This window comes from Vulpes lagopus, chromosome 1, assembly GCF_018345385.1.
Source record: "Vulpes lagopus strain Blue_001 chromosome 1, ASM1834538v1, whole genome shotgun sequence".
NCBI lineage: Eukaryota > Metazoa > Chordata > Mammalia > Carnivora > Canidae > Vulpes > Vulpes lagopus.
Genome location: NC_054824.1, coordinates 165,752,475 through 165,764,817, shown reverse-complemented (window position 1 = coordinate 165,764,817; position 12,343 = coordinate 165,752,475). Strand labels below are relative to the sequence as shown.

Sequence of the window (12,343 nt, the reverse complement as noted above, 5' to 3'; positions counted from 1 at the left end):
CCAAAAAAGAATAGGGACTATCTATGGCACATAGCATACCAGCTTTCATATTATTCATATTACAAGTGGATAGAAAATTGCCTAGAATTGTAAAGACTCAGGGAAAACAATATTAACAAAAAGAAATAAGAAAAGATTTAAAAATAAAAGAGAAGGGTAAACATGTTCCTATAATAAATCAAAATAATGACCAAGGAGATTAACTATATTTTTCTTAAAATAATTGACTTCACTATGCTCATAACATTGCAAAATCCAATCAGATCTTTCAGTTCCTTAGGGAACTTCACAAATATCAAGGCAGTGAAAACATGACAAAAAAAACACCTCTTTCATTTATTTTTATTTTAAATACATTCTATGAAACAAAATAAAGGGAAGGTAAAAGAAAGGATTTAGAAAACCAAAATTATAAGCATATTTAAAAATAAATATAACATTTTCCCAGAACTGTGCATTTTTTAAAAAATTGAAGTATAGCTGACACACAATGTTACATTATTTTTAGGTGTACAACATGCTGATTGGACAAATCTAAACGTTATACTATGCTCACCACAAGTGTAGCTACTACCTGTCACCATACAGCACTATTACATGCCATTGGCTATATTCCCTATATTCCTTTCATCCCCATGACTCATTCATTCTGTAACTGGGAGCCTGGACCTTCCACTCCCCTTAAACCCTTTTTTGCCCAGAACTGTATTTAAAAACTCATTTATCCATGCTTCCCAGCCTGAGGCACGTAAAAAGTAAGCCCCACATTATTGATGGAAAGGGAGCTCAAAGAGGGTAGGCAGCCTGCCATCCTTACAGAAGGATCTAGCAGGTTAAAACAAAACCCTCATCTAGGCCTCTTCATTCTCAACCACACATCCCATTGCACAATGCTAGCTTTTTCTAAAAGAAAACCAGAGAAAAGAAACTATGTTAAAAATATTCACTTAAAAAAAAAAAGTTCACTTTTACTCTTTGCTCTTCTACTCTTTTACCCCCTCATCACCTATTCTCCTCTTTCTGTTTTGCTGCCGTTTCTTGAGGAGTTTGTCTGGAAAGTAAATGTGATCATTATTCAGCCTGGAAGAGCAGCAAGTGATGCAGCTGTGCCTATGCAGCACACGCCACTAACTTATTTGTTCTTTGAACTCAAAAGAAAAGTTTTCAGAGCAGAGGCTTCTAGAATTGGAATTCCACACAAGGTTTATAACTGTATGAAACAACTTGATAGGTAGAAATCAGAGTAAATCAGAACTGTACTCTGTGTACACTTAAGCCTTTAGACTTTCTCCACACTCATTCAACAGATATATAGTGTACCCCTGAACTCTATGGGTCTGAACTGCACATGTCCGCTTACTTATACATGGATATTTTACAGTCCAGGGCTATAAACATATTTTCTCTTCCTTATAATTTTTTTTTTCCTTATAATTTTCTTAATAACATATCCTTTCTTCTAGCTTATTGTGTTGTAAGAATATGGTACATAATACAAACAACATACAAAACATGTGTTGATTGACTGCTTATGTTATCTGTAAGGCTTCCAGTTAACAGTGGGCTGGCTATTAGTAGTTAACACAGGCCTCATGGCATTGGACCTTCCTTGTTCGTGCCAATCTGCTGTAGCTTTGCGCTTGGTCTCTGACTCCAATTCTGTCCTTGGCCCTTCTGACTTGGTCTTCCTCAGGCTTGGCTCTACTGATCGGCTCTCAACTGGACAGTACCTCTAGGTTTGGAACTATCTTAAGGAGGCTCTGGCTCCAGGCCGAGCTCTGTGGCATCCAACTCCCAGCACTGACATAGTGCCCCATAAGCTTTGGACATATTTTCTAGAACCACCAATTCCAAGGTCCCTTCCCAGTTGCTGTTTTAAAATAGGTAAATTAAAATAAATAAATAAATAAATAAATAAAATAAAATAAAATAAGTAAATTAGTCGCTGTTCTGGTATACACGATACTGTGAGAGGGAAACAAAGACCTCTAAGGGCTACCTTCAGCCCAATAACAGAAGGAAGGGCAGAATGTCTAATCTTATGTTAAAAATAGTAGATTCCCCCAGGTCTGGCCTCTGTTCATCCTTCCTTGGGAGTCCACAGGTGATCCAGCAAAATCTTCTATCTCCCTTATACACTTATATCTCTTTAATAGACAGCTAGAATCTATGATGTGACGATGAGCCAGAAGGGGCAGCAGAGCTGTAGGCAACCGTACTCATGCAGGCAAGCAGCAGCGCACGGGGGCCCATGTAACTCTGGGCATTTCTGGTAGCCTTGGGGAGAGCTGATGGGTTTAATCATCCCCTATCTCCTCCAGCCAGATGAGATGTTAAACAATTCTGGCTGCTGGTCCTGCAAGAACAATGCTGGAATGATTGTGATTCAGAGAGGGCCACCAGCAGTACTGGGCCACAAGTTTCCAGAACTGATTGAACTGGGCTGCATCTGAAGGCAGAGTGGCCTTCTCTCAGGAAGGGCAGCGGCAAAGTCAGTGCTGCCCAACAGGACCTGGGTTCACAGTGAATCAGGCATACCGCCATGTTATATACATCAAGCCCACTTTGAGTACAATCATCAGGAATTCCTACAAAGCCCTAACTCCCAGGTAACTGAGGAGTGTTTGGGATCCTGAATGGTGCAGCCCCATTAGGGTGGACACTAGGGCATCAGGTGATGGTATCAATGAGGCCCAAGCTTAAGAGGCCAGGCTATCAGTCTGCCCTAGCTGATGGTGATTTCCCACCACTCCTGCTGAGTGGTGTCACTCATATATCTCAGCCCCCAGAAGACCCTGTATCAGAATCATCTGCAGGACAGGATATGAAGAGTAACTAGAATTCTCCCTGCTCAGGCCCCGAGCTTTCTAGCGGTCTGGAGCTACTCCTCACCAGAAACCTGGGACCCCTCTAACTTCTCAGGCTCTGCAGTTTTACAACTCACTTCCCAGGGGTGTGACAAGTTATACTTGCATACTGCAGGCTTTCTGCTTCCCGATCCCTTCCTGTTTTCTTTCCTTCCCCAGGGTTAATCAAATGTACTGCTTCCAGAGAGTTGTGTTTTTAGGCCAGCAAGAGAGCATGCAGCTGCCTGATAGGTCTGGAGCCTTGGACCTGTATCCCTGTGACATGGTTATTTATGTTCTCAGGAACATAAGAAGCTGTCTGTCCAAAGAAGAGATAAATAAAGGGGAGAAACTAGCAAACAAAAGTACAGGTAAAACTTACAATAGAAGTTTTGAAACCTCACAAGCACCCTCAGGGAGCCCCAGTCTTTTTGTGAATGACAAGGACAAAGAGCATAGGCCCCACCAGCTCCTACTAGCCCTCAGCACTGTCCAAATCAAGACAGCCCTTCCCCAGCTCCACATCTGCCCATCTCTGACCTCACAAGCCAGTTAAAGGAATCTTCATCCTCTGGGTACCAGCATCCCCAAATATCAACCTTGTCTCTCCTGGCCTAGTACGATTGGGCCCTTTCGGTGTGACCACCTGGTGATCCCTTTCTGCTGTGAGTGTTCAAGCCACCACCCATAGGATGGATGTGATTCTTCTTTCCCTCCGGGAACTCGCAAGTAGTTATACATCCGGCTGGCACATTTGTCCATTCTGTGGACCTTACAGTCAATGAGAATGTAAACAGTTCCATCCTCAGTCATGACACAGCATTAGCAAATTTCCAAAGCCTAGAGACAGACTTGCTGGGCCACATCGTCCTTGGTGAGCTAGTCACATGGCATCACACTGTGTCAGATGGAAAGGGGGTATCCTGGAGCAGGAGGCCCCCACCATCCAAGACAAGCACCGTGCCCTCGGTTTTCCCCTGGCCACAGGCTGTTTTCTGGCCTGCTTCCTGCCTGGCTTGGGGATCAGGGAGGTTTGAGCCCTGACTCCTGGCCTGGATGGCACAGCAGGGGAGAAAATCTGAGGCAGGAAGGCTCTGGGTGGGATTGGGGGGTTGGTTAGCAGATTAAATGGTGCTACCCTTCATCTCCTTTCCCTTACATGTCTCACAGCCCTGCTTACTATTACATCCTTGCCTCATGCAGTCTTAAAGACCAACAGATTAACATATTATATTAAAAACTTGTGGAAAAGGCATAACTTGGGGAGAAAGTGATTGCAACCCCTCTCAGCACTAGTCTCGCCCCAATTTGCCAGCGCCTGCCTGACTCTCCGCATGTTTCTCCTCGTTCTTTTTATAAGAGGTAGAACCTATTTCCCACAGGCTCCCTGAACACACATCTCTGCAATCTGCCTCAGTCCTCCAGCTGTTGTCCACTGCTACCCTCACCACAGCTCCCCTCCATCAATACATGCCACTGTCTACTCAGTGGATCAGATCTCTAACAATGAAATGGTTCTTAACTTTGGGGCTGAAAAATCTGAGTAAGTCTACGGATTTCTGGTATACACACCCTGCCCTTGCAAGGAAACACACAGTATAAACATAAACGCAAAAGTGTTATATACCATTTCAGGGGATTAATGGGATGAAGGCATAACATCCTTTACAGAGAGACATATCATTCTAGAACTGACTGAAGTCTACCAAGGTCCTAGAACTTTCTGTGGAAGAATGTTAAGTCTGTTTTCCTGCTGAGTTTCCAAAGGTTTCCAACTTCCCGGTAACTCTTGTGGTTGGAGGTAGATGCTTATTGCAACTCTCAATAGAGTCTGCAGAATGAATACATTCAAATAAATAGGTCAAACTTTGAACAAGATATTGTTAAATTAATGAAGGCAATTGAAATGCTGATTTTAAAATGAGATTTAAAGAAGAGAATGAGAAGTTTTTATAAAGTTATAGTAAAACAGACACAAAATAAAACCAAAAAAACCCAAGAGTTTTTAGGGATGATGCTGGGAAGAACAAAAAATCTGAAAAAATGTATTATGTAGGAGCTCCTGGTCCTCCTGGAGCCAAAAGACATGTTATCGGTATCATTTTTACATAATGTTAAATTTCTTAGCTTTTTTCTCTTTGAATTTCCTACTTGGGTTTCAGATACATACCCAGGAAGAAAACACATCTGCTCCAAAAAGAGGCTTGGAATGAACATTTTCATCTTTTTCAATTACTCGAATGAGTTTTTCCTCCTCTGTAGATGTTGAAGGCTTCTAGGGCACAGAAACACGAAGGGCCAATTAGTGAGCTGCAGTGTGACACAGCGGCATGCCAAGCTGCCTGGAGCTTTAAATCTTCCATTTGCTTCAGTCATTTTCCAAGATTTACAGCAAACACTGTGTGAGAAATTAGTGGGGATGGGGAAATGGAGACCAGGAGAGACAAGTGTGAGAAAAACAAAGAGGATTTCTTCCCAACCCCAGGAATTCAGAGCACAGGAGAGATGGACCAGAAAATAACTATGGTATGCATGATTAGTGTTGGCAAAGAAGTGCGTTCCCAGAGCTGTGTACACCCAGAAAAGGGCCCGAGTTTCTGCCGTGACACTTAGGGAATTTTTTACAGAGGAAGTTATATCTGAAGACTGAACAAGAGTTTGTAACATAGAGAGGAGAGGGCCAGAACTAAGGCCAGGAAAGGAGGGAAAGAGGGAATGCATAACACATTTAAAAGATGCAACAGAATTTAGTGTCTGAATAACACTGTTTTCCATTTATTCTGCACCTTCACTATGCCTAGTACTATACCAGAAATAAAACAGAAAATGCTGGTCAAAAGAGGCTTAGGTGTTGTATAAGATTTTTCTTCTGCCATCTAGCATGTACAGTGACTCTAGGACCTAGGTCACAGCCTGGGATCATGCCAACATTTAAACTATTCACAGAGAAGAAACATCAGGATCAAGAGGTGATCTTGAGTTTTGAGAGCTGAAGACAGTAGTAGTCAATCCAGGGAGTAGCAAGGGCTCTCATGCCAGACTAATCTGTTTTGAAGGCTGGTTCTGCCACTTACAGCTTTGTGACTTAGGATAAGTCAGTCAACCTTTCTGAGCTTCAATTTACTTAACTGTAAAATTGGGTGATAATTTTTACCTTAAAGTTGTGTAGATAAGAGATAACACGTGCAAACATGTAGCTCACAGTAGACGCTCAATTATTGGTAGTTATCATTGTATTTTCATTATTACTACAAGTGCCCTAGGAAGGGTTGTTATCACTATGAATGCTCCAGCAGGCATAGAGACAGGGTAAGGAGAAGGGAGGTGTGGAGATGGGCCTGGAAGGAGGGGGAAAGGCAGCCCAGAATGGGAACTGAAGAAGAAAACACAGGGGTACCTGGGCACCTGGGTGGTTCAATCAGTTAAGTATATGATTCTGGATCTCAGCTCAGATCTTTTTTTTTTTTTAAGATTTTATTTATTTATTTATTTATTTATTTATTTATTTATTTATTTGAAGGAGAGTGAGAGAGAGAGAGAACATGGGCAGGGGTAGGGACAGAGGGACAGGGAGAAGCAGGCTCCCTGATGAGCAGGAAACCCAACGAAGAGCTCCATCCCAGAACCCCAGGGATCTCATTCCAGGTAGAAGGCAGATGCTTAACTGACTGAATCACCCAGGCACCCCTTAGCTCAGATCTTGATCTCAGAGTTGTGAGTGCAAGCCCCATGTTGGAGTCCACTTGAAAAAAAACTAAGTGGACACATAGACTTTAAACTACTATTTGAAAAATCTGGTAATGTAAGGACAAAGAAACAACATCAGAGTGAGAGGTGGACTGTGTATGTAATACAAGTACAGTGTGAATGAGGCTGATGGAAAGTGACTGGATTTCGAAAAGAAGGACAACCCGACCCTGCAAAATGAAGAGATAAGGATGTCTCAGGTATGGTTAAATCTATATGAAAAAAGGGGGGAGTTGAAGTGTTTATTCCAGATGACCTATTCCTATTTTCAATAGTACCTATATACATATTCTTTTAAGAATTTATTTATGTATTTTATTCATTTAGAAAGAGAACATGAGTAGAGGGAGGTGCAGAGGGAAAGGGAGAGAGAGAGAGAGAGAGAGAGAATCTTAAGAAGGCTCTATGCTCAGCACGGAGCCCAACATGGGGCTCAATCTCACAACCCTGAGATCATGACCTAAGCCAAAATCAAGAGTCAGACACTTAACTGACTGAGCCACCCAGGTGCCTCAATACCTATATACATATTCTTTAAAAATATAAAGGGAGGGGCACCTGGGTGGCTCAGTGGTTGACCATCTGCCTTTGGCTCAGGGCATGATCCCAGGGCCCTGGCATCGAGTTCTGCATCGGGCTTTGCACACGGAGCCTGTTTCCCCCTCTGCTTGTGTCTCGGCCTCTCTGTCTCTCATGAATAAATAAAATCTTAAAACAAATAAAAATAAAAATACAAAAATATAGAAGGAAAGGAAAACATAATACTAAATCATCTTACCTCTTCTTTTTCTGTTTCCATCTCAAAATCATTTGTGCTTTCTTCTTCCTCCTTTTTAAAAGGCCCATCTATTTCACGTTCAATTAATTCTTTAACAAAATCCTGTGAGATAAAAAAAAATAGTACAATAACAGCGTAGTGCATAGGAATAATTTAGTAGTAATACTGATTATTCATTCAAAGGTATTTTTTTTTATTTTTTTAAGATTTTATTTATTTACTCTTGAAAAACAGAGAGAGAGAGAGGCAGAGACACAGACAGAGGCAGAAGCAGGCTCCATGCAGGGAGGCTGAGGCAGGACCTGATCCCAGGATCCCAGGACCACGCCCTGGGCCAAAGGCAGGCGCTAAACTGCTGAGCCACCCAGGGATCCCAATTCAAAGGTATTTAATGAGCACTAATCTTACAACTGGACACTGTGCTGGGGATAAAGACAAAAAGGTGAATAAGAATGGCCCCTGTCCTTAAGAAGTTTACAATTTAGTGGACAGGAAAATACTATGGATACATATAGTCACATGGTAGGAGCACCTAATCTATGGTAGTAGATGTGGATAAAAGAGAGGGTTGGTCAGGAAGGTTTCCTGGAGGACATGATGCCCCTGGGGTCCTGTAAATCAAGCCCCAAGTCAGGCTCCCTGCTCAGCAAGGAGCCTGCTCCTCCTTCTCCCTCTGCCTTTCCCTCCTGCTTGTGCTCTCTCACTCATTCTCAAATAAATAAATTAAATCTTAAAAAAAAAAAAAAGAACAGAAGCTAAAAATAACTTCAATGCCCTCAAAAGGAAAATACATAAATAAATTAGGATATAAACCATACAAGATATTTTATAGCAATTCTAAATTATGCTGTAAAAATATGTACATGGTATGGAAAAATATTAACAATATATTGGGATATTTTTACCAAATGAAAAATTTTTTCTGATAGTGCTATAAAATATTTAAACAATTCAAATTAAGAATCTCAACTCTCAAAGGTAACAACTTCTATCAGTTTGCTGACCTTATTCTTCTAGACTGCTTTATACATATATAAACATTTTAATTAAATGAGATAATCATCTTTTTTACATTCTATAATCTGCTTTTATCAAACCAATCCCCTACTGATGAACATTTATATTGTCCAGTCCAGATGGTCCCTAATTTATGATGGTTTAACTTAAAATTTTTCAACTTTACATTGGTACAAAAATGGTAAACATTAAGTAGAAACCCTACTTTGAATTTTGAATTTTAATCTTTTCCCAGGCTAACAATGTGTGATTCAACCCTCTTTCATGATTCTGGGCAGTGGCAGTGACCCACACCTTCTAGTCAGCCACATGTGATCACAAGAATAACCAACTGATACACTTACAACCATTCTGTTTTTCACTTTCAATACAATATACAATCAATTACATGAGATATTCAGGAGTGCCTGGGTGGCTCAGTTGGTTGAGTGTGGACTCTTGGTTTCAGCTCAGTCAGATCGCAGGGTCATGGGATATCTTTCCAAGTTTGTGTTTTCATATTCTTTCATTAAATATCTAGTAGTGGGATTACTGGATCGCATAGTAGTCTTGTTTTTAATTTTTTTCCATATCTCTTATTTTTTTAATTTGAATTCAATTAATTAACATATAATGTATTATTAGTTTCAGAAGTATTGTTTTCATTTTTGAGGAACCTCCATACTGTTTTCCACAGCAGCTATACCAGTTTGCATTCCTACCATGCACAAGGGTTCCTTTTTTCTCTACATCTTTGCCAACACTTCTTGTTCTTGTGTTTTTTATTTTAGCCATTCAAGAGGTGTGAAGTGATCTCTCATTGTAGTTTTGATTTGTATTTCCCTGATGATGAGTAATGTTGAGCATCTTTTCATGTCTGTTGGACATCTGCATGTCTTTTCTTTGGAGAAATGTCTGTTCATGGCTTCTGATTTTTTAATGGATTTTATTTTTTTTTTTTGCCACTGAGTTGTAGTTCTTTATATATTTTGGACACTAACCCTTTATCAGATATGTCTTTTTCAAATATCCTCTCCCATTCAGTAGTTCCTTTTTAGTTCTGTTAATTGTTCCCTTTGCTGCACAGAAGCTTTCTATTTTGATGTAGGCCAAATAGTTTATTTTTGCCTTTGTTTCCCTTGCTTTAGGATACATATCTATGCAAATGTTGCTATGGCTGATGTTGAAGAATTATACATGTGCTCTCTGCTAGGAGTTTTATGGTTTCAGGTTTCACATTTAGGTCTTTAATCCATTTTGAATTTATTTTTGTGTATGGTGTAAGAAAGTGGTCCAGTTTCATTTTTTGGCAGGTGGCTATCGACTTTTATAATTAACATTCTTACCAAGTGGTCCAGTTTCATTCTTTTGCTTGTAGCTGTCTACTTTTATAATTAAATTATTATACAGATATATCATATATTAGAATTATCAAGTGGACTACAAAGTTATATTTACAAAGTTATATAACTAAAGAAATAAGAGATTGAAAAGATGAATAAAGAGAATCACAAGAATGATCAGACTTGAAAAAGACCAAACAGAACTTTAACAACTAAATTTAAAAACTAGGATGCCTGGGTAGCTCAGCAGTGGAGTATCTGCCTTTGGCTCAGAGTGTGATCCCGGGGTCCTGGGATTGAGTCCCGCATCAGGCTTCCTGCACTGAGCCTGCTTCTCCCTCTGCCTATGTCTCTGCTTCTTTCTCTCTCTGTGTCTCTCATGAATAAATAAAGAAAATCTTTTTAAGAAATTGAAATAAATTTAAAAACTGAACAGGAAGGTTTAATAGAAGATTACTGAACAGGAAGATAAGCCAGAAGAAATTATTCAGGACGCAATGCAGAAGCAAAGAGAAAATATGAAATAAGGTTAAAATACATGGGGATAGATTCCAATACATATCCATTTAGAGTTCCAGAAAGAAAAGAGAGAGCAAATATAGTAGAGAAGATATCTGAAGAGATTATAGAATTTTCCATATCTAATGAAAGATACCAAACCAAAGATTTAGGAAACCAAGAAATCCCCAGCAAAATTTAAAGAGAAAAGGAACTCCACAGCCACATGGATCAGAGTGAAACTACAAAATGCCAAAGACATAAAGATCTTAAAAGTAGCCAAAGAGAAGAGAGGAATTAACTTCAAAGGGACTGACAACTGAATTCTCAACTGTCAATATGGAAATAATAAAATACAGAAAACAGTAGAAATAGTATCATCAATGGGCTGGGAGGAAATAGTATCATTCTAGAATTGTATACCCCACAAAAATGTTCAGAATGAAGGTGAAATAAAGATAGTTTCAGGCAAACAAAAATTAAGTTTGCCTCCAGTAAATTCTCACTAAAGAAAAAGTTAAAGATGGAGGCAGAAGGAAAGTGACCTCAGGTAGAAGATCTGAGATGTCTGAAGGAATAATAAAGAAATCAAATTAAAAAATCAACTCCAAACACTACAGGTATTCCTGCTAAAGTCATAAATAAGAAGATGCTTGCTATTACCACTACTATTTAACACTGAATTGGAAGAATTATGTATCGCCATTAAACAAGAAAAAACAATTAGAGGCATAATAATTGAAAGAAAGAGGTAAAATTAACTGTATTTGTAGATGATTTGATTAAATATCTGGAGAACCCAAAATAATCTATTGAAAAGCTTCTAAAAACAATATGATAATTTAGTAAAGTCACAGAATATAAAAGTAAAATAGGGAAATCAATAATGTTTACACAGTTACCACTTAGAAGATACAATGGTAAAGAAGATCTCAATTAAAATAGCAAAAAATAGTGGTGCCTGGCTTGGTCTCAGGGTCATGAGTTTGAGCCCCATTTGGGGTGTCAAGATTACTTAAATAAATTTAATTTTTTTTAAATAGGGCAGGCAGCCTGGGGGCTTAGCAGTTTAGCGCCACCTTCAGCCCAGCGCAGGATCCTGGAGACCCAGGATCGAGTCCCACGTGGGGCTCCCTGCATGGAGCCTTGCTTCTCCCTCTGCCTGTGTCTCTGCCTCTCTCTGTCTCTCATGAATAAATAAATAGATAAATCTTTTTTAAAAATTTATAATAAAATAAAATAGAAAAAAATAATCAGGAATAAACCTTACAAGAAATGTGCAAAATGAGTAAACCATAAAACATTTTTGAAAGGCATTAAAAGTAGACATCCTATATTTTTGGATAGAATACCCCAACAGAAAAAAAATAAAAAAAAAAATAAATAAAAAAAAAAAAAAAAAAAAGAATACCCCAACAGCATAAGTCTCTCTGCTCTAAGTTAGTATATAAATTTAGTATTACCCCAGTTTTTAAAACTCATATTTTCCCAGAGGTAGATTACAGAGTCACAGAAGAATAAATATGCAAGCCCCCAAAGTAGATCAGTGAAGAGGGCTGGCCCTCCCAAATATGAAAATGCATCATGGTGCTTCAAAATTAAAATATTGTGGTTATGACCTATGGACAGATAGACTAAAAGAAAATAATAGAAATCCTGGAAATAGACTTAAATTGAATATGGCTATTTTTAAATGCTGGAAAACACTATAACATGGAAAGTTGAGAATACTATGATGTGGAAGTCAAATCAGCCTTGCTCATATCAACCCAAGAGACTGAACAAGGACCAGTTGAGTAGATAAAGTCACAAGGAAATATATTTCATCCAGTTCAATAGAAAGAATATGGTTCTAATAGTCACTATTCACCAAAACAAATGGGCTAGTTCTGAAAGTAGGTCTCTGCCACTTCAGATACTCAAACGTAGGCATAATGATCCAGTGTTGGTGTTATACAAAGATTCATGCATCAGATGTTTGGCTGAATTCAATCACCTTTAAAATCCTTTCTGTTCTTAAGTCTCTATGATGCTGTATAGTTCTCAAATTTATTTTTTTCAATTAAATCTGTAGATCTGTTGTGTAGCCAAAATCATATCTGTGGTACTTAATATTCTGAAACCATACTATAATT

At 39.0% G+C, this 12,343-nt stretch overlaps 1 protein-coding gene across 1 annotated transcript in view; it reads right to left on the bottom strand.

Moving 5' to 3' along the window:
* Positions 1–12,343, bottom strand: part of AXDND1 (axonemal dynein light chain domain containing 1) — an 84,608-nt gene that overhangs the window by 4,895 nt on the left and 67,370 nt on the right. Inside the window, exons 21-22 of the mRNA XM_041764363.1 lie at positions 7,372–7,473; positions 5,017–5,121 (exon numbers count right to left, since the gene is read on the bottom strand). Coding sequence (XP_041620297.1) covers positions 5,017–5,121; positions 7,372–7,473 — 207 coding nt within the window. The remainder of the gene's footprint in view (positions 1–5,016; positions 5,122–7,371; positions 7,474–12,343) is intronic.